At 36.2% G+C, this 26,413-nt stretch overlaps 1 protein-coding gene across 1 annotated transcript in view; it reads right to left on the bottom strand.

Moving 5' to 3' along the window:
- TTC8 (tetratricopeptide repeat domain 8) overlaps positions 1 to 26,413 on the bottom strand; it is a 60,278-nt gene that overhangs the window by 10,276 nt on the left and 23,589 nt on the right. Inside the window, exons 7-9 of the mRNA XM_057732195.1 lie at positions 23,418 to 23,503; positions 16,524 to 16,611; positions 14,220 to 14,330 (exon numbers count right to left, since the gene is read on the bottom strand). Of these exons, the coding sequence (XP_057588178.1) occupies positions 14,220 to 14,330; positions 16,524 to 16,611; positions 23,418 to 23,503 (285 nt within the window). The remainder of the gene's footprint in view (positions 1 to 14,219; positions 14,331 to 16,523; positions 16,612 to 23,417; positions 23,504 to 26,413) is intronic.

The following is a 26,413-nucleotide window of genomic DNA, read 5'->3' as shown; positions in this document are numbered from 1 at the left end:
AGGCAAGAATATACAACGAAGAAAAGACAGTCTCTTCAATAAGTACTGCTGGGAAGCCAGGACATGGAAGCAACCTAAAAGTCCATCAACAGAGGAATGGATAAAGAAGATGTGGTACATATAGACAATGGATATTACTCAGCCATAAAAAGGAATGAAATTGGGTCATTTGTAGAGATGTGGATGGACCTAGAGACTGTCATACGGAGTGAAGTAAGTCAGAAAGAGGAAAACAAATATCATGTATTAATGCAGATATGTGGAATTGAATAAAATTGGTACAGATGATCTTATTTACAAAGCAGAAAGAGAGACACAGAGATAGAAAACAAATGTATGGATACCCAGAAGGAAAGGAGGGGGTTGGATGCATTGGGAGATTGGGATTGACATATATACACTATTGATACTATGTATAAAATAGATAACTAATGAGAACCTACTGCATAGCACAAGGAACTCTACTCAATGCTGTATGGTGACCTAAATGGGAAGGAAATTCAAAAAGGAGGGGATATATGTATACATACAGCTGAATCACTTTGCTATACAGTAAATATTAACACAATATTGTAAAGCAACTATATTACAATGAAAAAAAATTTTTTTAAAGTAGTGCTGGGAAAACTATACAACTACATGTAAAAGAATGAAATTAGAACATTTTCTCACATCATATTCAAAAATAAACTCAAAATGGATTAAAGACCTAAATGTAAGACCACAAACCATAAAACTCCTAGGAGAAAACATAGGCAGAACACTCTTTGACAGATATTGTAGCAATATTTTTTTGGATAACTGTCTCCTAAAGCAAAGGAAATAAAAGCAAAAATAAGCAAATGACACCTAAATAGACTTAAAAGCTTTTGCACAACAAAGGAAACCACTGACAGAATGAAAAGACAACCTAACGAATAGGAGAAAATATATGCAAATAATATGACTGATATGTGGTTAATATCCAAAATATATAAACAGATAATACAGCTCAACACCAAAAAATAAACAACCCAATTAAAAATGGGCAGAAGACCTGAATTGATATTTTTCCAAAGAGGACATTCAGATGGCCAACAGACACATGAAAAGATGCTTAATATCATTAATCATCAAAGAAATGCAAATTAAAACCACAATGAGATATCACCTTACACCTGTCAGAATGGCTGTCATCAAACAGACCACAAATAGCAAATGTGGGCAAGGATGTGGGAAAAAGGGAACTCTCATACACTGTTGGTCAGAATGTAAATTGGTGCAGCCATGGTGGAATACAATATGGTGGTTTCTCAAAAAACTAAAAACAGATCTACCATATGACTCAGCAATTCCACTTCTGAGTATATATCTGGAAAAAAAAAAAAAAAACACTAATTTGAAAAGATACATGCACCCCAAAGTTCATACAACTGCTAAAATATGGAAACAACCTGTGTCCATCAACAGATGAATGGATAAAGAAGATGTGATTTTATATATATATATATACACACACACACACACACATACACACACACAATAGAATACTACCTAGCCATTAAAAGATTGAAATTTTGCCATTTGCAACAACATGGATGGACATGGAGTGTATTATTCATAGTGAAATAAGTCAGAGAAAGACAAATACTACATGACATCACTTACACATGGAATCTAAAAAATACAACAAACTAGTGAATATAACAAAAAATAAACAGACACAGATATAGAAAACTGGTTACCAGTGGCGAGAGGGAAGGAAGGATGGGTTACCAGTGGGCAGAGGGAAGGAAGGATGGGTAAAACAGGGGTAGGGGATTAAGAGGTACAAACTATTATGTACAAAATAAATAAGCTACAAGAATATACTTTACAACACAGGAAATATAGCCAATATTTTATAACTATAAATGGAGTATAACCTTTAAAAATTGTGAATCATTATGTTGTACACCTGTAACTTATATAATTACATCTATTAAATTTATCACCAACTTCACCAATACTATTAATAGTATGAAAATGGTTTTGACCCTATAGAATCCTTGAAAGGACTTCCCCAGGAATCTCTGAACCACACTTTGAGAAATGTTGATAATTAGAATGACTTGGGGGCCCTTCTTTCCACTCCTATTCCCTCATTCCCATGAGGCAAACAGAGTATGACTGTCTCAGCCCCTTCTGGGTCTCTTTAGAAGTCAACCTTCCTAAAAGATGTCCACATTCTCTGCCCTGCTGTTTGGAGAAGGCTCTCCTGGGTACAGTACAGTCATGTCTGTGACAGGATGAATTAGTGTGTATAATACAGAGGCAGAACACTATTAAGTCCTTTTGGTCATAATCTAGAGCCACATGCTCCAATTCTGCTTTTATCAATAATAAAATTAATACTACAAGGCTACAGTGATCAAGACACTATGGTACTGGCACAAAAAAAAGAAATATAGATCAATGGAACAGAATAGAGTCCAGAGATAAACCCACACACACATGGGCACCTTAACTTTGACAAAGGAGGCAAGAAGATACAATGGAAAAAAGACAGCCTCTTTAATAAGAGGTGATGGGAAAATTGGACAGCTACATGTAAAAGAATGAAATTAGAACACTTCCTAACACCATACACAAAAATAAACTCAAAATGGATTAAAGACCTAAATATAAGGCCAGACACTATAAAACTCTTAGAGGAAATCATAGGCAGAACACTCTATGACATAAAATCAAAGCAAGAACCTTTTTGACCCACCTTCTAGAATAATGGAAATAAAATAAAAAATAAACGAATGGGACCTAATGAAACTTAAAAGCTTTTGCACAGCAAAAGAAACCATAAACAAGACAAGAAGACAACCCTCAGAATGGGAGAAAATATTTGCCAACAAAGCAACTGACAAAGGATTAATTTCTAAAATATACAAGTAACTCATGCAGCTTAATACTAAAAAAGCAAAGAACCCAATCCACAAATGGGCAGAAGACCTAAATAGACATTTCTCCAAAGAAGACATGCAGGTGGCTAACAAACACATGAAAAGATGCTCACCATCACTAATCACTAGAGAAATGCAAGTCAAAGCCACAATGAGGTATCACCTCACACTAGTCAGAATGGCCGTCATCAAAAAATCTAGAAACAATAAATGCTGGAGAGGGTGCAGAGAAAAGGGAATCCTCCTGCAGTGTTGGTGGGAATGTAAGTTGGTACAGCCACTATGGAAAGCAGTTTGGAGGTTCCTTATAAAACTAAAAATGGAACTACCATATGACCCAGAAATCCCACTACTGGGCATATACCCAGAGAAAAGCATAATCCCAAAAGAAACATGTACCATAATGTTTATTGGAGCACTATTTACAATAGCCAGGACATGGGAGCAACCTAAATGCCCATCAACAGATGAATGGATAAAGAAGATGTGGCACATATATACAATGGAATATTACTCAGCCATAAAAAGGAATGAAATTGAGTTATCTGTAGTGAGGTGGATGGACCTAGAGACTGTCATACAGAGTGAAGTAAGCCAGAAAGAGAAAAACAAATACTGTATGCTAACTCATATATATGGAATCTAAAAAAATGGTACTGATGAACCCAGTGATAGGGCAAGGATGAAGATGCAGATGTAGAGAACGGACTTGAGGACATGAGGTGGGGGGGCGAAGGGGAAGCTGGGATTAAGTGAGAGAGCAGCATTGACATATATACACTACCAAATGTAAAACAGATAGCTAGTGGGAAGTTACTGCTTAACATAGGGAGATCAACTCGATGATGGGTGATGACTTTGAGGGCTGGGATAGATAGGGTGGGAGGGAGTCCTGGGAGGAAGGGGATATGGAGATATACGTATAAATACAGCTGATTCACTTTGGTGTACCTCAACAACTGGCACCACAGTGTAACACAATTATATTCCAATAAAGAGCTTAAAATAATAATAATAATAATAATAATAATAATAATAATGGTTTATCCTCCATTTCTGTGAATCTTGTATCTATCTATTTCTCAGTTGGTTCTCAAATTGGAGAAAAAGGGGTATTATTTATTCGTCCTATAAAACTCCCAAAAAACATTCACAGGTTGATCCAATCTCATGTTTTACATATATTTTTTCATGATTTAAATTTGAAATTCTTCTTCAAAGTGCTTCCAGGATTTGGTTACTAAAGAGAACAGGCTTTTTCATTCACCACTTATAGCTGAAAAATAGCTAAATTTTTTTCAAAACACAGGGATGCTGATACATTTGTTAGTTAACTCTGAGTTAATTTTCTCCTGAATTCTACACTGCTTTTATACACAACTATTCCAATGTTCTTAATATTTTAAGAACATAAGAACCTACTGAGGAGTCCAGATCAAGATGGCAGAGTAGAAGGACATGCGCTCACTCCCTCTTGCAAGAGCACTGGAATCACAACTAACTGCTGAACAGTCATCAACAGGAAGACACTGGAACTTACCAAAAAAGATACCCCACATCCAAAGACAAAGAAGAAGTCACAATGAGATGGCAGGAGGGGTGGAATCGTGATAAAATCAAATCCCATAACTGCTGGGTAGGTGACTCACAGACTGGAAAACAATTATACCACATAAGTCCACCCACTGGAGTGAGGGTTCTACATAAGGCTTCCCAACTTGGGGGTCCAGCAAAGGGAGGAGGAATTCCCAGAGGATCAGACTTTGAAGGCCAGCAAGATTTGATTGCAAGACTTCTCACAGGACTAGGGGAAAGAGACTCCACTCTTGGAGGGCACCACATAAAGTACTATGCGCACTACCAGGGGGAAGGAGCAGTGACCCCAAAGGAGACTGAACCATACCTACCTGCTAGTGTTGAAGGGTCTCCTACAGAGGCAGGGGATGGCTGTGGCTCACTGTGGGGACAAGGACACTGGCAGCAGAAGTTCTGGGAAGTACTCATTGGCATGAGCCCTCCCAGAGTCTGCCATTAGCCCTGACAAAGAGCCTGTAAGCGGGATGAGATGGAGCTATATGTAATGAGGTGGATAGAACTACAATCTGTCATACAGAGTGAAGTAAGTCAGAAAGAGAAAGACAAATATTGTATGCTAACTCACATATACGGAATCTAAAAATGGTACTGATGAACTCAGTGACAAGAACAGGGAAGCAGATACAGAGAATGGACTGGAGAACTCGAGGTATGGGAGGGGGCGGGGGGTGAAGGGGAAACTGAGAAGAAGCGGGAGAGTAGCACAGACATATATATACTACCAAGTGTAAAATAGTCAGTGGGAAGTTGCTGTATAACAAAGGGAGTCCAACTCGAGGATGGAAGATGCCTTAGAGGACTGGGGCAGGGAGGGTGGGGGGGAATCGGGGGGGGGCATCAAGGAAGGGAGGGAATATGGGGATATGTGTATAAAAACAGTTGATTGAACCTGGTGTACCCCCAAAAAAAATAAAATAAAATAATTAAAAAAAAAAAAAAAAAAAAAAAAAGAGCCTGTAAGCTCCAGCACTGGGTCGCCCCAGGCCAAATAACCTACAGGGAGGGAACTCAGCTCCACCCATCAGCAGACAAGTGGATTAAAGTTTTACTGAGCTCTGCCCACCAGAGCAACAGCCAGTTCTACCCATCACCAGTCCCTCCCATTAGGAAGCGTGCACAAGCCTCTCAGATAGCCTCATCCACCAGAGGGCAGACAGCTGTAGCAAGAAGAACTATTATCCTGCAGCCTGCAGAACGAAAACCACAATCACAGAAAGACAGAGAAAATGAAAAGGCAGAGGACTTTGTACCACATGAAGGAACAAGATAAAACCCCAGAAAAACAACTAAATGAAGTGGAGATAGGCCACCTTCCAGAAAAAGAACTCAGAATAATGATAGTGAAGATGATCCAGGACCTCAGAAAAAGACTGCATGCAAAGATCAACAAGAATGCAAGACATGTATAACAAAGATCTAGAAGAATTAAAGAACAAACAACCAGAGATAAGCAATACAATAACTGAAATGAAAAACACACTAGAAGGAATCAATAGCAGAATAACTGAGGTAGAAGAACGGATAAGTGACCTGGAAGACAGAATGGTGGAAATCACTGCTGTGGAACAGAATAAAGAAAAAAGAATGAAAAGAAATTAAGACAGCCTAAGAAACCCCTGGGACAACATTAAACACAGCAACATTCACATTACAAGGGTCCCAGAAGGAGAAGAGAGAGAGAAAGGACCTGAGAAAATATTTGAAGAGATTATAGTCGAAAACTTCCCTAACATGGGAAAGGAAATAGCCGCCCAAGTCCAGGAAGTGCAGACTCCCAGGAAGGATAAATCCAAGGGGAAACACATCAAGACTCATAGTAATCAAATGGACAAAAATTAAAGACAAAGAAAAATTATTAAAAGCAACAAGGGAAAAATGACAAATAACATACAAGGGAACTCCCATAAGGATAACAGCTGATTTCTCGGCAGAAACTCTGCAAGCCAGAAGGGAGTGGCACGATATTTTTAAAGTGATGAAAGGGAAGAAACTACAACCAAGAATACTCTACCCAGCAAGGATCTCATTCATATTTGACAGAGAAATCAAAAGCTTTACAGACAAGCAAAAGCTAAGAGAATTCAGCACCATGAAACCAGCCCTACAACAAATGCTAAAGGAATTTCTCTAACTGGGAAACACAAGCAAAGAAAAGGACCTAAAAATCAAACCTAAAACAATTAAGAAAATGGTAATAGGAATATACATATCAATAATCACCCTGAATGTAAATGGATTAAATGCTCCTACCAAAAGACAGACTGGCTGAATGGATACAAAAACAACACCCTTATATATAGGCTGTCTACAAGAAACCCACTTCAGACCTAGGGACACATACAGACTGAAAGTGAGGGGATGGAAAAAGATATTCCATGCAACTGGAAATCAAAAGAAAGCTAAAATAGCAATACTCATATCAGATAAAGCAGACTTTAAAATAAAGAATGTTGCAAGAGACAGGAAGGATACTACATAATGATCAAAGGAACAATCCAAGAAGATATAACAATTGTAAATATATATGCACCCAACATAGGAGCACCTCAATACATAAGGCAAATGCTAACAACTATAAAAGAGGAAATTGACAGTAACACAATAATAGTGGGGGACTTGAACACCCCACTTACATCAATGGACAGATCATCCAAACAGAAAACAAATAAGGACACACAAGCTTTAAATGACACATTAGACCATCTCGACTTCATTGATATTTATAGGATATTCCATCCAAAAACTACACAATACTTTCTTCTCAAGTGCACATGGAACATTCTCCAGGATAGATCACATCTTGGGTCACAAATCAAGCCTCGGTAAATTCAAGAAAACTGAAATCATATCAAGCATCTTCTCCAACCACAACACCATGAGACTAGATATCAATTACTGGAAAAAAACTGTAAAAAATACAAACACATGGAGGCTAAACAATACATTATTAAACAACCAAGAAATCACAAAGAAATCAAAGAGGAAATCAAAAAATACCTAGAACAAATGACAATGAAAACACAATGACCCAAAACCTATGGGATGCAGTAAAAGCAGTTCTAAGAGGGAAGTTTATAGCAATATAATCCTACATCAAGAAACAAGAAAAATCTCAAATAAACAACCTAATCTTACATCTAAAACAATTAGAGAAAGAACAAAAAAAACCCAAAGTGAGCAGAAGGAAAGAAATCATAAAGATCAGATCAGAAATAAATGAAAAAGAAATGAAGGAAACAATAGCAAAGATTGATAAAACTAAAAGCTGGTTCTTTGAGAAGATAAACAAAATTGATAAACCATTAGCCAGACTCATCAGGAAAAAAAGGGAGAAGATGATAATCAACAGAATTAGAAATGAAAAAGGAGAAGTGACAACTGACACCACAGAAATACAAAAGATCATGAGAAACTATCACAAGAAACTATATGCCAATAAATTGGATAACCTGGAAGAAATGGATAAATTCTTAGAAAAGTACAATCCTCCAACACTGAACCAGGAAGAAATAGAAAATATGAACAGACCAATCACAAGTACCGAAATTGAGACTGTGATTAAAAATCTCCCAACAGACAAAAGCCCAGGGCCAGATGGCTTCACAGGTGAATTCTATCAAACATTTCGAGAAGACCTAACACCTATCCTTCTCAAACTCTTCCAAAATATAGCATAAGGAAGAACACACCTAAACTCATTCTGTGAGGCCAGCATCACCCTGATACCAAAACCAGGCAAAGATGTCACAAAAAAAGAAAATTACAGGCCAATATCACTGATGAATATAGATGCAAAAATCCTCAACAAAATACTAGCTAACAGAATCCAACAGCATATTAAAAAAATGATCAAGTGGGATTTATCTCTGGGATGCAAGGATTCTTCAATATATGCAAATCAATCAATGTGATACATCATATCAACAAATTGAAGCATAAAAACCATATGATAATCTCAATAGATGCAGAAAAAGCTTTTGACAAAATTCAACATCCATTTATGATAAAAACTCTCCAGAAAATGGGCACAGAAGGAAATTACCTCAACATAATAAAAGCCATATATGACAAACCAACAGCCAACGTCATTATAAATGGTGAAAAACTGAAAGAATTCCCTCTAAGAACAGGAACAAGACAACAGTTCCCGCTCTCACCACTATTATTCAACATAGTTTTGGAAGTTTTAGCCACAGCAATCAGAGAAGAAAATGAAATAAAAGGAATCCAAATTGGAAAAGAGGAAGTAAAATTGTCACTCTTTGCAGATGACATAGAAAACCCTAAAGACGCTACCAGAAAACTACTAGCACTAATCAATGAATTTAGTAAAGTAGCAGGATACAAAATTTATGCACAGAAATCTCTTGCATTCCTATGCACTAAAAATGAAAAAGCAGAAAGAGAAATTAAGGAAACTCCCATTTTACCACTGCAACAAAAAGAATAAAATACCTAGGAATAAACCTGCTTAAGGAGGCAAAAGACCTGTATGCAGAAAACTATAAGACACTGATGAAAGAAATCAAAGATGATACAAACAGATGGTGGGACATACCATGCTGTTGGATTGGAAGAATCAATATTGTGGAAATGACTATACTACCCAAAGCAATCTACAGATTCAATGCAATCCCTATCAAATTACCAGCTGCATTTTTTACATAACTAGAAAAAAAATCCTAAAATTTGTATGGAAACAAAAAGACCCCTAATAGCCAAAGCAATCTTGAGGAGAAAAAACAAAACAAAACGGAGCTGGAGGAATCAGATTCCCTGACTTCGGACTATACTACAAAGCCACAGTAACCAAGACAATACAGTAGTGGCACAAAAGCAGAAATATGGATCAATGGAACAGGATAGAAAGCCCAGAGATAAACCCATGAACCTATGGTCAACTAATCTATGACAAAGGAGGCAAGGATATAAAATGGAGAAAAGACAATTTCTTCAATAAGTAGTGCTGGGAAAACTGGACAGCTACATGTAAAAGAATGAAAATAGAACAATTCCTAACACCATACACAAAAATAAACTCAAAATGGATTAAAGACCTAAATGTAAGGCCAGACACTCTAAAACTCTTAGAGGAAAACATAGGCAGAACACTCTATGATATAAATCAAGGCAAGATCCTTTTTGACCCACCTCTTAGAATAATGGAAATAAAATCTCATCTCTGGGTGACTTTACTTGCATTGGAGAGGGTCAACGGGCACTGTGTAAGCTGGTAGGACGACAAGGGGAACACCATGACTTTGCCCCACAACTGCTCTGAGGAAATACCAAGTTTCCGTGTTTACATGCTTGACCAAAATGAGAATTTGTAAGTGTGTGTATGCACATTTATGTGTCTGTGTGTAATTCTCCATCAATCTGTAAACAGAAATTGTTAAGCAATGCATAAACTAAGGAAATGAAAAGTAGCCTTTTTTCTGTCCCAGATAAGGCAAACATGTTCCCCATTTGATATTTTTACCTTTTTTCATTTGGGCTTGCTTTATTTGTATTTTTGTTTTTGCAATACAGAAAATTTAACTTTTATTTTCTCAAATTTATCAATTTTTCTGTTATGGCTTTCTGACTTAGTATCATGCTTAGAAAGGTCTTTCGCATTCCAAGTTTACACAAATAATTCACCTATATTTTCTTCTGGAACATTCATGGTTTTAAATCTTGGAGTCACCTGGTAGCAATGGGTTCTTTTGGTATAAGAAATCATTACTCAGACTCCCCTGGTGGCACAGGAGTTAAGAATCCACCTGCCAATGCAGGGGACATGGGTTGAATCCCTGGCCCAGGAAGATTCCACATGCTTCGGAGCAACTAAGCCCATGCACCACAACTACTGAGCCTATGCTCTAGAGCATGCAAGCCGCAACTACTGAAGCCTGCACACCCTAGAGCCTGAGCACCACAACTACTGAGCCCATGTGCTGCAACTACTGAAGCCCACATGCCTAGAGCTCATGCTCCACAACAAGAGAAGCCACCACAATGAGAAGCCCGCACACTGCAAGAAAGAGTGGCCCCCCGCCGCTCGCCACAACTAGAGAAAGCCCACGCACAGCAATGAAGACTCAAAGTAGCCAAAAATTTTTTCTTAATTCTTTTTAAAAAAAAGAAAGGAAGGAATCATTACTCATCCAGCTCTATTTTTAAACTATTAAATAATCCAATAATCCAACTGGTTTAATTGACAACCTTTATCACAAATTTTCACATATATGAAAACACAGAGATTCTATTTTTGTCCTTTAATCTATGCCTGCATCAGAATTGTTTATAGTAGCTCTAGAACAAATTTTATTAACGTAGATTTAAAATAATATTTTCAAGCATATAAATGTCACTTCAAGTATATAAACAACCGTGGTATCATTTAAGTGATTTTTACAGTAGTTATTAGTGGTTATTTTTGAACCAATTCATGGAATACTAACTCTAATCAGATTTTTAGTTATTTAAAACAAAACTGCAAATAATTTAAGGAAGTGAATTTTGCAATGATTCTCAAACTCTGTTATACATCTGAATCACCTACCGAGCTTGCTAAGCAGACAAAAGCCTGCATCCCACCTTCCAGGACATCTGACACAGGAGGCAGAAGATGGGCCTCACTCTCAAACACTCCCAAAGTCATTTCTATATACAGTAAAGTTCAAGGACCACAAGAATAATATTTCCTAGGGTAATGTTTCTAATTTCAAATACCTTTTAACATAGACCAGTTCAAATAAAGGCCTGACTTACAAATGAATAAACAAAAGGCCCCAAGAAAAATTAAAACCACAACCAAATAAATATAGTAAGAATAAATCATTTTAAACAAGTTTCTGTACAGAACAAGCAACAAACAACAGGCAGCACAACATGTTCATTTAAAAGAAACAAGACCAAAATGAAAGCGATAAATTAAAACACACACACACACACACACACACACACACACATAAAGGAAAAGAATCCCTCCAGAGAAAAGCATGATAATACATGCAAAAATCCCTAAAGGCATATGTTGTGTAGGCTGCAAAGCTAAGGAACAAACTTTACTAATTAATCCTCAGTCCACAGTCACATAAAGAGAAAAAGAATACACTGGAAATCTTAGTATGCTAAACTTTGCCATAAGGGAAATTAACTATGAAAATTCAAGGGGAACTTCTGCACCTGACTATTTCAAGTCTGTGCTTAGTCCTTGTCACCCTATTTGTATGTGACGTTGTCCTCAAAACTAGGAGTGTTCTCCCTTCACTTCTTTCTTCCTTTGAGTGCAAACTCAAATTCTCCTTTTTTTTGTACTTTTTTACAAAGCCTTCCCCTGTAACCCTTACGAAATGATGTATTCCTCCAACTCCTGGCCAAACCCAGAGCAGGGAAAGAAGAAGGTAGCTGACTAAAGATTCCACTCCAGAACCACTTCCTATTTCAGCCATAGCAACAGTGACTATAACAGAGGCTTGAAAGGAATTCTTCTGACCAGCAACCACACGTTAAAGACTCCCATGGTTCTCTAGTTCTTTCTGCCAGCACTTCCCGCCTGAGAATGGCAGAGGGAACAAAATGCACAGAAGGCAGAGCCTAAGGGTCAAAGAATTCCAATTGCATCGAGATAGTCACCACTATGAATCCAACAAGTTTCAAAATTGACTTTATTTCCTTTCTTTTCTAAGCGTCTTGGTCAAAATTTTGTTCACGTTCAATTTAGGGTCACACAAGTAAAGATACAGAGATACTGATATTGTATTTTTACTGAATGATCAAAAGTTTCTACAAAATTACATTTCAAAGGGAGAAAATATTTGCAAACAATTTAAAGATAATACTTATTGTTTATCATGTTAAAAGTAACGCATGTTCATTACAGAAAATCTGGAAAATAAAATAAAAATCATTCATATATTACTACCCAGATACAGCAACTATTAATACTGTCCATTCTTTTTCTAACAACATAATTTTAAAAGATCACATCCAGCATTTCAAGGGATTTAAAAGAGAACAGAGATGCTTCTGTTTAATACTGTGTTGGAAATTCTAAACAATAAGTTTTTTTTTTTTAAATAACTGAAATGAAGAGATAAAACTGTCTATATTTGCAGGTGATTATTTTATTTACTTATAAAATCTAAGAGAATCTATGGATAAGTTATTAAAACTAATAAAGAGTATTTAGCCAAGTTGCTAGTATCAAATCAACTTTTAAAAAAATTAATGCATTCCTACTCACCAGAAATGACCACAAAATATACAAGAGAAAAAAAAAGCATTCTATTCATAATTTTACCTAGGAATACATCTGTGCAGAAAAGAGTTAACATGGCAGGCCCGGGACTGCTACTCTTAGAAAGGCCTGCTTGCAAGGTTGGCCCTTGGCTGGCATTTTAGAACTTGGCTAGTGCCCTATATTGATATGAAACTTTCCCCAAGCGATAAGAGTGGCTCACTACACCCAAACTGCACAAACAATGTAGGCCATAAACCTGATGTGGAGCATGAACACCTTTACTTCTTGGAGTCCGGGATCCTGGCATGTGATAGACAAATGGTGCCTCTATGACCAGCCCCCAGTGATGGATACCAGGTCTCTAATGAGCTTCCCTGGTACACAATGCTTCACACAGGCTGCCACAACTTGCTGGAAGAATTAAATGTGTCCTGTGTGATTCCACTGTGGCAGGGGGAGGGGGACTCTTGAAAGCTTGTGCCTGATTTCCTCAGAACTATGCCCCATGTGCCTTTTCCATTTACTGATTTTGCTTTTCATCCTTTTGTTGTTAATACAATAAATTATGGCTATGAGTACAACTGTATGCTGAGTCCTAAGACCTTCTAATAATCATCAAACCTCAAAATGGTTTTGGGGACTCTCAACAAAACGTTTATGGAGATAATTACAAAATGTTCATTGAAGGACAAAGAAAAAGACCTAAGTAAATTGAGAGTTAAATCATGATCTACAGTGGAAAGAAAGGCAATCCCCCGTTCCCCATCATTCATATATTGAATGCAATTCCAATCCATATGCCTACAGGGTTTTTAAATATGGAAGAGCAAAGGGCCAAGAATAACCAACTGTGAAGGACAGGTGGTAGAATTTGCCTGACCTGATATCAAGAATTATTACAAAGCTACAGTAATTAGGCAGCAGGGAGAACATCTCAATGGGGCTTTTCATGGAATTTGACAACATGATTCTAAAATTTATTAGAATGAGCAAAAGTCCAAAGTAGCCAAGACATTCAAGATGAAAATGAACACAGTACCTTAGCAAAGAGTATTATAAAGCTACAGTAGTTAAGAGAGTATAATATTGGTATAAGGATAGACAAACAGACCAATAGAACAAAACAGAAAACCCCAAAATATATCTATCACATATAGAAAAAAACTGATATTGGACATTACAGACCTTGAGAGAAGGACCAGTAAACATGCTGGGACAACAAGCTATCTACAGGCAGAAACTAATTTAAATCCCTATCTCATACCATTCTCTCTACTCTTCTGTATGTCTGAAATACTTCATAATAAAAACTTAGTTTGACTAATGTGTACACTAAACTTTCTTATTCTGTTGGTAAATTACAAGCCAACAATCATAATTTTATAAACTGTTATCCTTCATAAGATTACAAGGAACTGTGACTTAAGTAGTCTATAACCTCTATTTTCCCTCAGTTTTTTGAATGATATAAACCTTACCTCATAGATCCTGGCAATTCCACAAAGTAGGGTTACTTCACCTGGAAACTTATCTAAGCCTTGTTTGAAAAGATTTAAAGCAGTCACAGGTTGATCCAATGAGATGTAAACCTAAAACCAAGATATATTTCAATAAAAGTATTTTTTAAAATAATAGTGTTTGTTATGACAAGTTCATAATTATTGCTTAGTAACAGATTATCTCCTAGATATTACAGTAAAAAAATTCAGAAATGTGGATTAATTTCCAATAATGATGTTATAGTTTTGTCTCCACATGTTGTATATGAAGCATTCATTTTTTTATTCATTCAGCAAACACTGATTGTGGACTTACTATTGTCACAGAGACTGAGCAGTACTAGAAAAGAAAGGATTAAGGGGAAATCTTTTCAGGATGGAACAGACATAAGTACATCTATAGGGTGGCACTAAGGACCAATTATGAGGCTGATTTTGAAGATGCTGGAGAAAGAGGGCATGACCCATGGAAGAAGGTCTGAGAAGGAGCGGCCGGTGAGAGCCTCTGGAGAGGGTGGTTTGGGAGAAGGACCCTCGGAAATAGAGGGGAAATAGATTTGCAGGGTACAGGGTCAGGAAGTCGAGAGGGTTAGCACTTGATAGTTTCCACTTAATTAGCAACTAGAACAGTAGCCTGGATAAACCATATACTTATTAGGAATTTCTCAAATAAGAGAATTATAGTTTTATGTACAGAAACATAAGGTTTTGACATTTTTTTCTTCACAGTCTTGCATCCTTTCTTTCTTCCTAAACATTTAGATTGTGCTTTGAAGAGGCCCAAATGGATACACAGAAAACTGCTTGCAGTGTTTCTTGCTAAAGTATGATACTAGAGGGAAGGGTATGGATGAAAACGTTTCGATTTTTACCTTACATGCTTCTGAACTGCTTTTTAAAATATAATAAGGATTATAATTCCAGATACTAAGTAATATAAAATATTTAATAATTTTTAAATTAACAATCTAAAATTTTAAGAAATAATGTGGTTCCTAAAATCTGCTTGGTCTCTATTACTTAGCCATAATTCCTTCACATATTCAAGAAAATAAGTAAATTGTACCTCTATATAGTCATGTAGGCAACAATGGATTTAAGCAAATCAATTTATGAAAAAATAGTCAAATCATGTATTTAACAATAGTTAAAATTAAAAGTACATTTTTTAACCACATGGTAAGTGATTATCAATTAAGATGATATAGTCAAATACTGTGATCTGAGTTATAATTTCAAGCTGTCAGAAAAGTACTATGATGTTTAGAAACCTCTTTAAGAATTTAACATATAATGTATAGAAGATACTTAGATACTAGATAGTTTCAAACATTTCTGAAAAATCACTATAAACATACTAAGATTAGCACAGTAAGTTTATACGGCAGAACTTGCATTTTGTTTCTTTTTAGTATGCTAACATTAATACCATATTTCGAAAGCAGTAACACTTCTGTTTCTATCTCATCTTCTTTTCAACCTCCTTTACCACACTTCTTAAGTTTAAAAAATTCGTAAAGATATAGCAAGATGACGTCCTAACCACCACTTCATCAAATGCTTCTTTTAAAGTAGCCTTGGTGAGGGTAAAGAAGTAACTTATTTCCATACTGAAAATTCTAGGTGGCCCTTCACTTCTGCTGTGGCTGTGGGTGGCACTCAGGGCAGTGAGTCAGCTCTGGAATCAGAAAGTCCTGGGTTTGAATGCTGGCTCTTAATAGCCAAGTGAGCCTGAAAACCTTACTTATCCTAAGTCTCCTTTTCCTTAAGAGTACAAAGGAAATGTTAAAATCTGCCTTACTGTGTTGCTATGAGGGTTAAATTGCATACGAAACAGACCTGATATAATACCTTACACTGAGTAGGTGCTCAATAAAGGGGAAATATTGTTTTTGTTATAAGGGCAGAGCCAAAAAGTGAAGGACCTACATAAAAACAATCCCTGTTCTCTACAGTCTGCTTAGGTGGGAGACAAGTGTTTTGTAGGAAAGTGCCTCTCTGGGGCTTGTTACCCATGGGGGTAGTGAACCTGTGGCATTTTCTTCTGTTCTGATGGGCAATATGTCAAACGAGTTGTCTTATTTTTCATAGCAATCAATTCTTCCTGAGATGGTTATCCTCTATATGGTCTCACTTTTTCTCTTACTATTAAAAAAAGTTAAGTCTGAACACATTAACTTGTCAAATATTTCTAAAGAAACTGGCAACTCTTCCCCAGGCACTGGTCAGAATTTAAACATTTATCCAGAGAAGACAAATTCCACTCAAATTACGAATACTTACTTTTGCCAAGTAGAGAAATGTATCTACCATTTCCTGCTGCTTCAGGGCTGATTTAAATTGTTTTTCTGCTTCCCGATACATTCCTAACCTAAGAACGGCCATTTAAAAAATTAGACATTCAACCTAAAATAAATACTACAGCACTTATTCATACCCTGAGGATATGAATTTGAGACAAATTAAATCCGTAAGAGTAAGCACGTACCAAAGAAGGTGATGTTATACACACACACCTATTAACAGGTATGTTTATATAGGTTAGGGAAAAGATGCCTGTTTTCCCATATTCACTGTGTAATGCTTCAATGGTGTGTAGAGTCTGTCAGTAAGACTAATAGTTGCCAGTGAGCCAGGTCACACCAGTTCACCACCCAGAGAGGTTATGATCAGCTGACATATGTCACATGACCTCAATAGATGCTTAGAGCTTCCATTTTATTGGAAGAACTGAAGATGACATTTCTTTGAAAACATCTTCTGATTTGAGAGAAAAGTCCATTTTTTTAAATTGAGGTATAACTGACATTATATTAATTTCAGGTGTACAACATAATTTGACATCTGTATGTATTGCAAAATGATCAAAATAAGTCTAATTAACATCCATCACCATACATAGTTACCGAATTTTTTTCTTGTGATGGGAACTTTTAAGGTTTACTTTCTCAGCAACTTTCAAACATGCAGTACAGTATTAACTATAGCTGCCACGCTATATGTGACATTCCCACGACTTGTTTATTTTATAACTGGATGTTTGTACCTTTTGATTTCCTACACCCATTTGCCCAACTCCTACTCCTCACCTCTGGCAACCACCAATCTGTTCTCTGTGATCTATGAACCTTGTTTTTTATTTTATCTTTTTAGATTCTTCATATAAGTAAGATCATATGGTATTTGCCTTTCTCTCTGAGACTTATTTCACTTAGCATAATGCCCTCAAGCCCCATCCATACCATTGCAAATGGCAAGATTTCATTCTTTTTCATGACTGAGTAATATTCTTTTACATATATATATAATATATATATATTTCTTTATCCATTCACCTGTTGATGGGCACTTAGGTTGTTTCCATATCTTGGCCATTGTAAATAATGCTGCAATGAATATAGTGGTGCAGATATCTTTTCTTTGAGTCAGTGTTTTCATTTTCTTCAGATAAATACCCGGAACTAGAATTGCTGAAGCATATGGTAGTTACATTTTTAATTCTTTCAAGAACCTCCATACGGTTTTCCATCGTGGCCGCACCAATCTACACTCCCACCAACAGTGCATGAGAGTTCCCTTTTCTTCACATCCTACCAACACTTGTTATTTCTCATCTTTTCAATAACAGCCATTCTAACAGGTGTAAGGTGATATCTCATTGTGGTTTTGATTTGCATTTCCCTGATGATTAGTGATTTTGAGCATTTTTTCATGTACCTGTTAGCCATCTGTATGTCTTCTTTAGGAAAATGTCTATTCAGAGCCTCTGCCCATTTTTTAATCAGACTGATGTTTTTGGGTTTTTTTTACTATTGAATTTCATGAGTTCTTTATATATGTTAGATGTTAACCCCTCTTGGATATATGATTTGCAACTACTTTTTCTCACTTGGTAGGTTGCATTTTCATTTTGTTCATAATTTCCTTTGCTGTGCAGAAGCTTTTTAGTTTGAAAAAGTCTCACTTGTTTATTTTTGCTTTTGTTGCCTTTGCTTTTGGTGTCAAATCCAAAAACTCATCACCAAGACCAATGTTAAAGAGGTTACTACATATGTTTTCTCCCAGGAGTTTTATGGTTTCAGGTCTTACATTCAATCTTTAATCCATTTTTAATTAATTTTTGTGTATGGTTAGATGGTGGTCCATCATTCCTTTGCATGTGGCTGTCCTATTTCCCAGCACAATTTATTGAAGAGACTGTCCTTTCCCCATTGTATATTCTTGACTTCTTTTGTAAATTAATTGACCATATATGCACGGGTTTGTTCTTGGGCTCTCTATTCTGTTCCATTGATCTATGTGTCTGCTTGTATGCCAATAGCATAATGTTTTGATCCCTATAGCTTTGCAATTTGGTTTGAAATCAGGGAATGTGATGCCTCCAGCTTTGTTCTTCTTTCTCAAGATTGTTTTGGCTCTTCAGGGTCTGTTGTGGTTCCACACAAATTTTAGGATTGTTTCATTTCTGTGAAAAATGCAATTGAGATTTTGACAGTGATTGCACTGAATCTGTAGATTGCTTCAGGTAGTATAGACATTTTAACAATAATTCTTCTAATCCATGAATGTGAAATATATTTCAATTTACTTGTACCTTCATCAACTTCTTTTATCAATATCTTATTGGTTTTTGCTGTACAGGTGTTTCACCTCCTTGGTTAAATTTATTCCTAGGTATTTTATTTTTTGATGCAATTGTAGATGGGACTGTTTTCTTAATTTCTTTTATAGTTTGTTATTAGTGTATAGAAAGCAACAGATTTCTGTATATTGATTTTGTATCCTACAAATTTATTGAATTCACTTATCAGTTCCAAGAGTTTTTTGATGGAGTCTTAAGGATAGTCTACATATAGTGTCACATCCTCTGTAGACAGAGACAGTTTTACCTCTTACTTTCTGATTTGGATGCCTTTTTATTTCTTTTTCTTGCCTAACTTCTCTGGCTAGGACTTCCAATACTATGTTGAATAAAAAAATGGAGAATGGGCAACCTTATCTTATTCCTCATCTTAGAGCAAAATCTTTCGGATTTTTCCCAATGAGTATGATTTTAGCTGCAGACTTGTCATGTGCGGCCTTTACTATGTACATTCCTTCTACACCCGCTTTGTTAGAGGTTTCTAATCGTAAATGGATGCTGAGTTTTGTCAAATACTTTTTCTGCATCTGTGGAGATGATCACATGATTTTTACCTTTCATTGTGTTAATGTGGTGTATCACAGCAATTGATGTGCATGTATTAAACCATCCTTGCACCCCTGAAATAAATCCCACTTAATCACGGTTATGATCCTTTTAATGTGTGGTTGAATTAGATGTGCTAATATTTTGTTGAGGATTTTTGCATCTCTGTTCATCAGTGATATCTACCTGTATTTTCTTTTCTTATAGTGTCCTTGTTTGGTTTTGGTATCAGGGTGATGCCGGCCCCATAAAATGAGTTCAAAAGTGTTCCCTCCTCTTCTATGTTGTGGGACAGTTTGAAAAAGATTCATATTAATTCTTCTTTGAATGGCAGAATTTACCTGTGAAGCTCTCTTGTCCTGAACTTTTGTTTGTAGGGGGTTTTTAAATTACTGATTCGATCTCCTCACTAGTACTTGGTCTGTTCAGATTTTCTGTTTCTTCATGATTCAGTCCTGGAAGGCTGTATGTTTCTAGGAATTTATCCATTTCTTCTCGGCTGTTCCCTTTGGTGGCATATAACTGTTCATAGTAGTCTCTAATGAGCCTTTGTATTTCTGTAGTATCAGTTGTAACATCTCCTCTTTCATTTCTGATTGTATTTATTTGAGTACTCTCTCTTTTTCACTTGGTGAGTCTAGCTAAAGATTTGCTTACTTTTCAAAGAACTAGTTCTTGGTTTCATCAATTTCTTCTACTGTTTTTCGAGTTTCTATTTCAATTACTTCTGCTCTGATCTTTGTTATTTCCTTCCTTGTACTAACTTTGGGCTTAGTTGTTTTTCTTTTTCTAGTTCATTGAGTTGTAAATTTAGGTTGTTTATTTGAGAATTTTCTTCTTTCTTGAGTAGGCATTTATTGCTAGGAACTTCCCTCTTAGGACTGCTTTTGCTGCATCCCATAAGTTTTGGTGTGTTGTACTTCCATTTTCACTTATTTCAAGGTATTTTTTGACTATGCATAAACCCATTTTTAAACTCTATACAATTCTGATGTAAACAGTAATTGCCACTTGAGTAATATAGTTATACCATTTTATTATTCTACAAACATTTTCTTTTCCTTTTTTTGTATCTGACACCGATTGTCCTAGTCTATGAATTGAGATTTGTTCCTTGCCTAAATATAACTGTCCTGATGTCAACACCCACTTCTTCTGCTCAGGGAACATTTTATTACCATCAAATCAATTATTAAAGCACACTTCAGCCTCTCCTTAATAGATCTGTTGGGCTTTCTCATAACAACTCATCCCCAGACATCTAACAGCTACTTAGGCACTTCAGGAAAATGCTTTTATTTTGGGAAATAAGATCAAAATGACATACAATACGGTCCATTATGTTACTTTCATTTAAAGCCTTGAAAGAATAGTTTTGTTCTTTTTTCCTAACCTAAGCCTCAAGCACTGGTATGGCTACATCCAAACAGCTGTTGGACAATACAGGACAAAGAGGTTAAAAGTGATCCCAAAACCGGGCCTAAAGTTAGGAGATGTGTGATGTGGTAGAAGTCCCTGCTGTCTCAAAGTTCCCACAACTTTTACAAGGAGTATTCATAAAATGTTATCAGAGAACTCTGAAGTTCTGAAGAACAGCATATTTATATACAAAGCTTCAACTGAACATTCAAGTCTTAAACATGTGATTGAATTTCAGTCACTGAATTCCATGAACACATAATTATCCATGAGAGTCTGTATATTTTTAACTAATAGGTTGTCTCTTTCAAAAAATGATTTAAAAGTGATTATGATAGAAAGAAACATATAAAACAAGAATATGAAAATAGAAATAGATTTTAAAGAAACAATGGAGAATAAACAAATTAAAAAACAAGCAAGCAATCAGAGCTACTGAACTACCTGGAAACCAAAGAAAGGAAAGAAAGGTGAGTCATGTGTTTTACTACTGTACCCTTAAGAGATCATTTCTTCTAGTCCTATTGAAAAGGAATTTACCACATGGTTTCTTGTGCAAAGGAAATGGAGTGGGCGCCATGTATAAAAAAAGTCTAGGAATAATGAAAACATCAGTCAAGTTCATAAACGCAGAACAGTATCAAAGAGTCAGAGTCCAAAGATAATCTCCATCAACTGCCAACTTTTTCTCTCCAACTGAATTCAATAAACATTGCCAAGGACCAACTGCATGCACATTTAATGATGGCAAGGAGTTGCGAAAATGAAAATAACAACCATGTCCTGAAGGCACCAGTAAAGATTGAAACAAAACATATTTTAAAATAAATTTAATTGTATTATGGCCCATGAGAAAAAATGTGCTTTGAGAACACAGAGGAGGAGCAAACTAAGACAGTTTCAGTGAGGAAGTAACAGGCAAGATTTTGACAGCTGGACAGGGTGGGCTGGGGGTGAGGGGACATCTCTGATGGAAGCAAACTGTCAGCATAAGCACACAAGCAGGAGAGTACACAGCATGTTAGGGAAATGCTGAGCTGTTGGGCTTAACTGAAGAGGAAAACACAACAAGGAACTAGAGAAGTGAGCAATACAGGCCAAGCTGTAGACTGCGACAAAATCATGGATACCACACTTAAAATCCAGACTTCATTTTAGAGGTAATGGAGATTAACCAAAGAATTTTTGCAGCAGTCATTTTGACAGTAGTATATAGGAAGGACTGATCAGATAAGAAAATGGAGGCCGAAAACCCAGATAAGAAGCTAATGTACCAATTCAAACAAATGACACTAAAAGCCAGCATTAGGGCATTGGAGTGGGAATGGGTAGTAAGGGAGCAACTGTGAGGGCTATTGCAGAGGAAGAACTGGTAAAACTTAATGATCAGGAGCAAAGAGACAGGAGTCAGTCTGGAGCTACATCCTCTGGTAAGCCATCCTTGACCTCTTCACTAAGAGTAAGGAACTCTTTCTCTGGACTCTCACTGCACCCTGTGCCTGCTTCTATCATAATGGGAACTACATTTATAACTGTTTCCTGTTCTCTCTCTTCCTTTCAACCGTAAGCCATTTGAAGGAAGGGACTATCTAATAAATATTTGTAACTCCTCCACCTAGCAAAGTAACTGCTCATTAAATATTTTACTGTGAGTGAGTGAATGAAGGAAGGAATGAATGCTGAATACAGAAAGATGAGAAGCTACTAAGGAACAGAGGAGAACAATAATATGACAAAATACACTCATTTAAACACCATTTTATATGGATGAAAGAAGGAATTCAAGCTGTGCTTTTCTTTTATTATTATAGATTTCTGAGAGTTTTGCTTAGAAGCTCAAGATCTCAAGCTTGTCTTCAGAAATTATATTCATAAGAATTTTATGTTATAATGGTCCAAAATTACCTTTCTGCAGTGAATTAGCGTAAGAATATTTAGATCCTAGAGAAACACTATGGGATTGTGCAAATAGTAAAGGAACTGGCATTAGAAAGCTGAGCTCAAATTCTCATCCTGCCACATACTAGCTACATGAATTTGGGAAAATCACTTTATCTTTCTGAGACTCAACTTCTCTCATCTGGACAAAGGGCTAATAATAGCAACTACCTCCAAAATTCTATAAGATTTGAGTGAGATAATGTAATGTGTGGACAAATTACCTCTTAACTGTAAAGCACTTTACAGACGTGAGGCATCAGTAGAAATAAAGACTCAAGAGCCAAGAGGAGTGGAGTGAGAACCAGCAGACTCAATTCTAGTCCCAGGTGTGTTACTAACTAGCTCCTGATGTAAATCACAGCCTCTCTCTGGCCCCAGCTTCCTCATCTGAAAAGGAGTGTTGGACCTGATGGTCTCAAAGTTTCCCCTTCCCAGCTCTAAAATTTTACTATTGTAAAGGTGTCAGTTCTTAGTGCCATCATGTGATTGCTAAGTAAATGCCTTCTCAAGCAAGCCAAAGACACAGTTCTCATTTCTTCATGAGGAAATCTATCCCCCAGAAAAGGTTACCAGATTTCAGACTCTAAAATATGTTGCTGCTTCTAAGCCTTTTACAAATAAACTTTTACCTGTAGTAACATTTTCCAATCTGCACTTTCCACCACCAGTCTTTGTACTGAGAATGCTCTGTGGAAAGGGCAGCCAAATCCAAAGCCTGTGAAAAACACTTCATTTTAGATTAGGATTTTCTTTTCTAACAGTAAACAGAAACAATAAATGATGAAATAAAGCATATAATTAGCATCAATCAAAACAGGCATTAGAAATCAGATAGAAACTCGAGTTGCTCATGTCTCCAGATGGCCCCACCAATTTTCCCTAAATAATCAGTTCCAGACCAGAGGGCTGACAGCAGATGAGAAGTAAACACGGGTCAAAGGGAAGCAGATGTACAGTCTATTTGAATACAATTTTAATATACAAGGTACAAAACTGATATTAAAAAAAATCCTATGTTTTTACCCTCTCCCCTCCAAAACGCCTCCAAACCCAGTGGCAATCAAGACTTTACTGTGTTAGGCAGGCCTAACTGTAGGCCCTACTTTAAAGACAGATGTAAAGAAATAGAGAAAGATCAAGTACAGAGATAGAAAAAGGTTAGGTTTGAAAACAGGGTCATGAAGAAGAGTGAAAGGAGCTGGGGTACTTGGGTAATTGCCATCTTTAATAACCATCGTTCCATTATTCTGACATCACCTTACATTCCAGTAATTCTAAAGGTCAGCTTTTCCCCTTGCTGCAGACTGAAAAAGATCTGCTTAACTGCTTTTGTATTTTACATGTGTTTATCCCTTTCTGTTTAATGTCTTCTAGTTTGTTCCTTCTAGTGATTATTCAAGTTCAGACAAGAGATCTCTAACTAGGAATTAGGATTCTACACCAAAAAAGTGGAAAGCATTTGGACAAAGAGAGAAGCAAATCAATCTTTATACAAATTTAAAGCTCACAGATATTTGAAGCTCATGTAAAGATTTGGTGAAATAAAATCCAGCTTATTAGTTTAAAAAGAATTCTGATTTGGGAATTCCCTGGCGGTCCAGTGGTTAGGACTCAGTGCTTTCACTGCCAAGGGCACAGGTTCAGTCCCTGGTCAGGGAACTAAGATCTTACGAGCCATGCAGCATAGTTAAAAAAAAAAAAAAAAAAAGCATAAAAAAAAAAGAATTCTGATTTTTTTGTAATACTTATTCTTTCTCTTAAGGTTGAAAAACTTATTCTAGTCATTGTTAACATCATCATGATATCTGACAGCTCAGTTAAAGTAACTCTAAGATTTTCAGCTCTGTTATCTCAGAATGCATCCTATATTATTATCCATTTCTTAATATTAATTCTTTTCTGAAATGAATGCCAGAAGAGTTCCTTGAATCTCCAGTTGCAAAATTAATAACTCTCCTTGTGTTCCCCATCTTCCCTCGCTCCAGGGGAGACTTCTAAATATGCAAACTATTTATAAAGGAATGGTATCACCATGCTGAGGTTCTAATGGAATTGAAAAATCAACACCTCTACTTGAAAGCTATGGAAATTAAAAACAAGCCACACACTACGTTCATGTGCTTATTTTTCTTTTTTTCCCCCAAGCCAGAGGTAAAAATGGAAGTGAAAAATGAAGAAAAAAGTATACTTTCAATTATCATTATCTCTGGAAATACCAGAAAAGCATATTTCAAGAGCTCAGTTCAGGAGTGCGTTGTAAATATCTGAATATATTCATTTTAGCTTAATCTGCTAAGAGACTTGTTTCAGCGAACAGATCAGAGTCACTTTCATGTTTAATATAACAGACTTTCTATTTTTCAGAAAAAGATGTCATTATACACTTTTTCTACATATTCTAATTTTCCAGGATTAGATTTAGTGCTTATTACAGGCTGCTGATTTTGCTTTCAGATATGATCCCTATGTAGGACCCACATGTTTGTCTAAACTAACTAAGGAAATTAATATGAATTACTGATGTAGAATGAAAATGGCAAAAAAAAAAGTTACATATTAATGAACATTCTTCATTCGAAGACTGGGGCTGCACTAGACAAACCCACTTGTAACTATTTCAAATGGACCCTAAATTCCCTGAGGACAAGCACCCACTTCTTACACATCCCTGTTGTTCTGGAATGTCACTGTGCTGTTAAGAGGCCCTAGAGAATTATTTGTTGACTGAATTAATTCTATTCTTTATTTCTGATTTACGTTGAAAATAACTTAAGAACCAAACTGTCAGAGTAATAAGATAATTATTGAAAGCTATTAACATTTTAAAATTTTAAAGAGGTGACAGAAGAGCTATATTTCTTTAAAGTCTTTCCCAGTTTTTTTAAATAAATGACTATATACTTATATTTAAGGATCTTTGAATAATTTAATCAATCCAATATCTAGCTATTAGTAAAGACCAAGGTCATAAATAAAATACATAAGTTTATAAAAGTCTGTAAGAACAGGGAATCTTGGCAGATCTAAACAATACAATGTGAATATGTTCAACTGGGCATCCCAGTGACTTTCCTAAGTAATAGTGCTCAAACCACTAAAGTTTAAAAAAAGTCATCCTTTCGCTATTGTTAGAGTTGCGACAACTTCAGCAAGACAAAATTAAAGAGCATATGGAAATAAAGATCCCAGGATCACCAACCCACACGCCACTTCAGTTTTGTCAATATTACCAATATTGCCCCAAGAAGAGGAAGGGAGCTTTTAAGAACCCAAAGGCAGAAATACAGTTTTCCATAAAACAATTTCTATTTTTTTCAATGTAGTTCCTATTCCTCAACAACATTATGTATATGCCAAGATGTAGAACATCTTTGAGATGAATCTATTAATAAAGACAACATCACCATGACCTATAAACAGCATGTGATCTGTCAACTTTCTGAATCCATCGCCTACAACTCTCCCCCCTCACAGACCTCACTCTAGCCACACTGGCCTCCTCAATGTTCCTTAAAGGATTCAAGAATGCTAATACTCAGGGCCTTTGCTATTAAAGTCTCTCTGATTTACATGCTCTTCCTCCACCTGACCATACAGTTTGTCCCCTTTCATTCAGGTCTCTGTT

This window comes from Hippopotamus amphibius, chromosome 4 (assembly GCF_030028045.1).
Source record: "Hippopotamus amphibius kiboko isolate mHipAmp2 chromosome 4, mHipAmp2.hap2, whole genome shotgun sequence".
NCBI lineage: Eukaryota > Metazoa > Chordata > Mammalia > Artiodactyla > Hippopotamidae > Hippopotamus > Hippopotamus amphibius.
The sequence above is the reverse complement of the archived record's forward strand: the minus strand, read 5'-3'. Positions and strand labels throughout refer to the sequence as shown.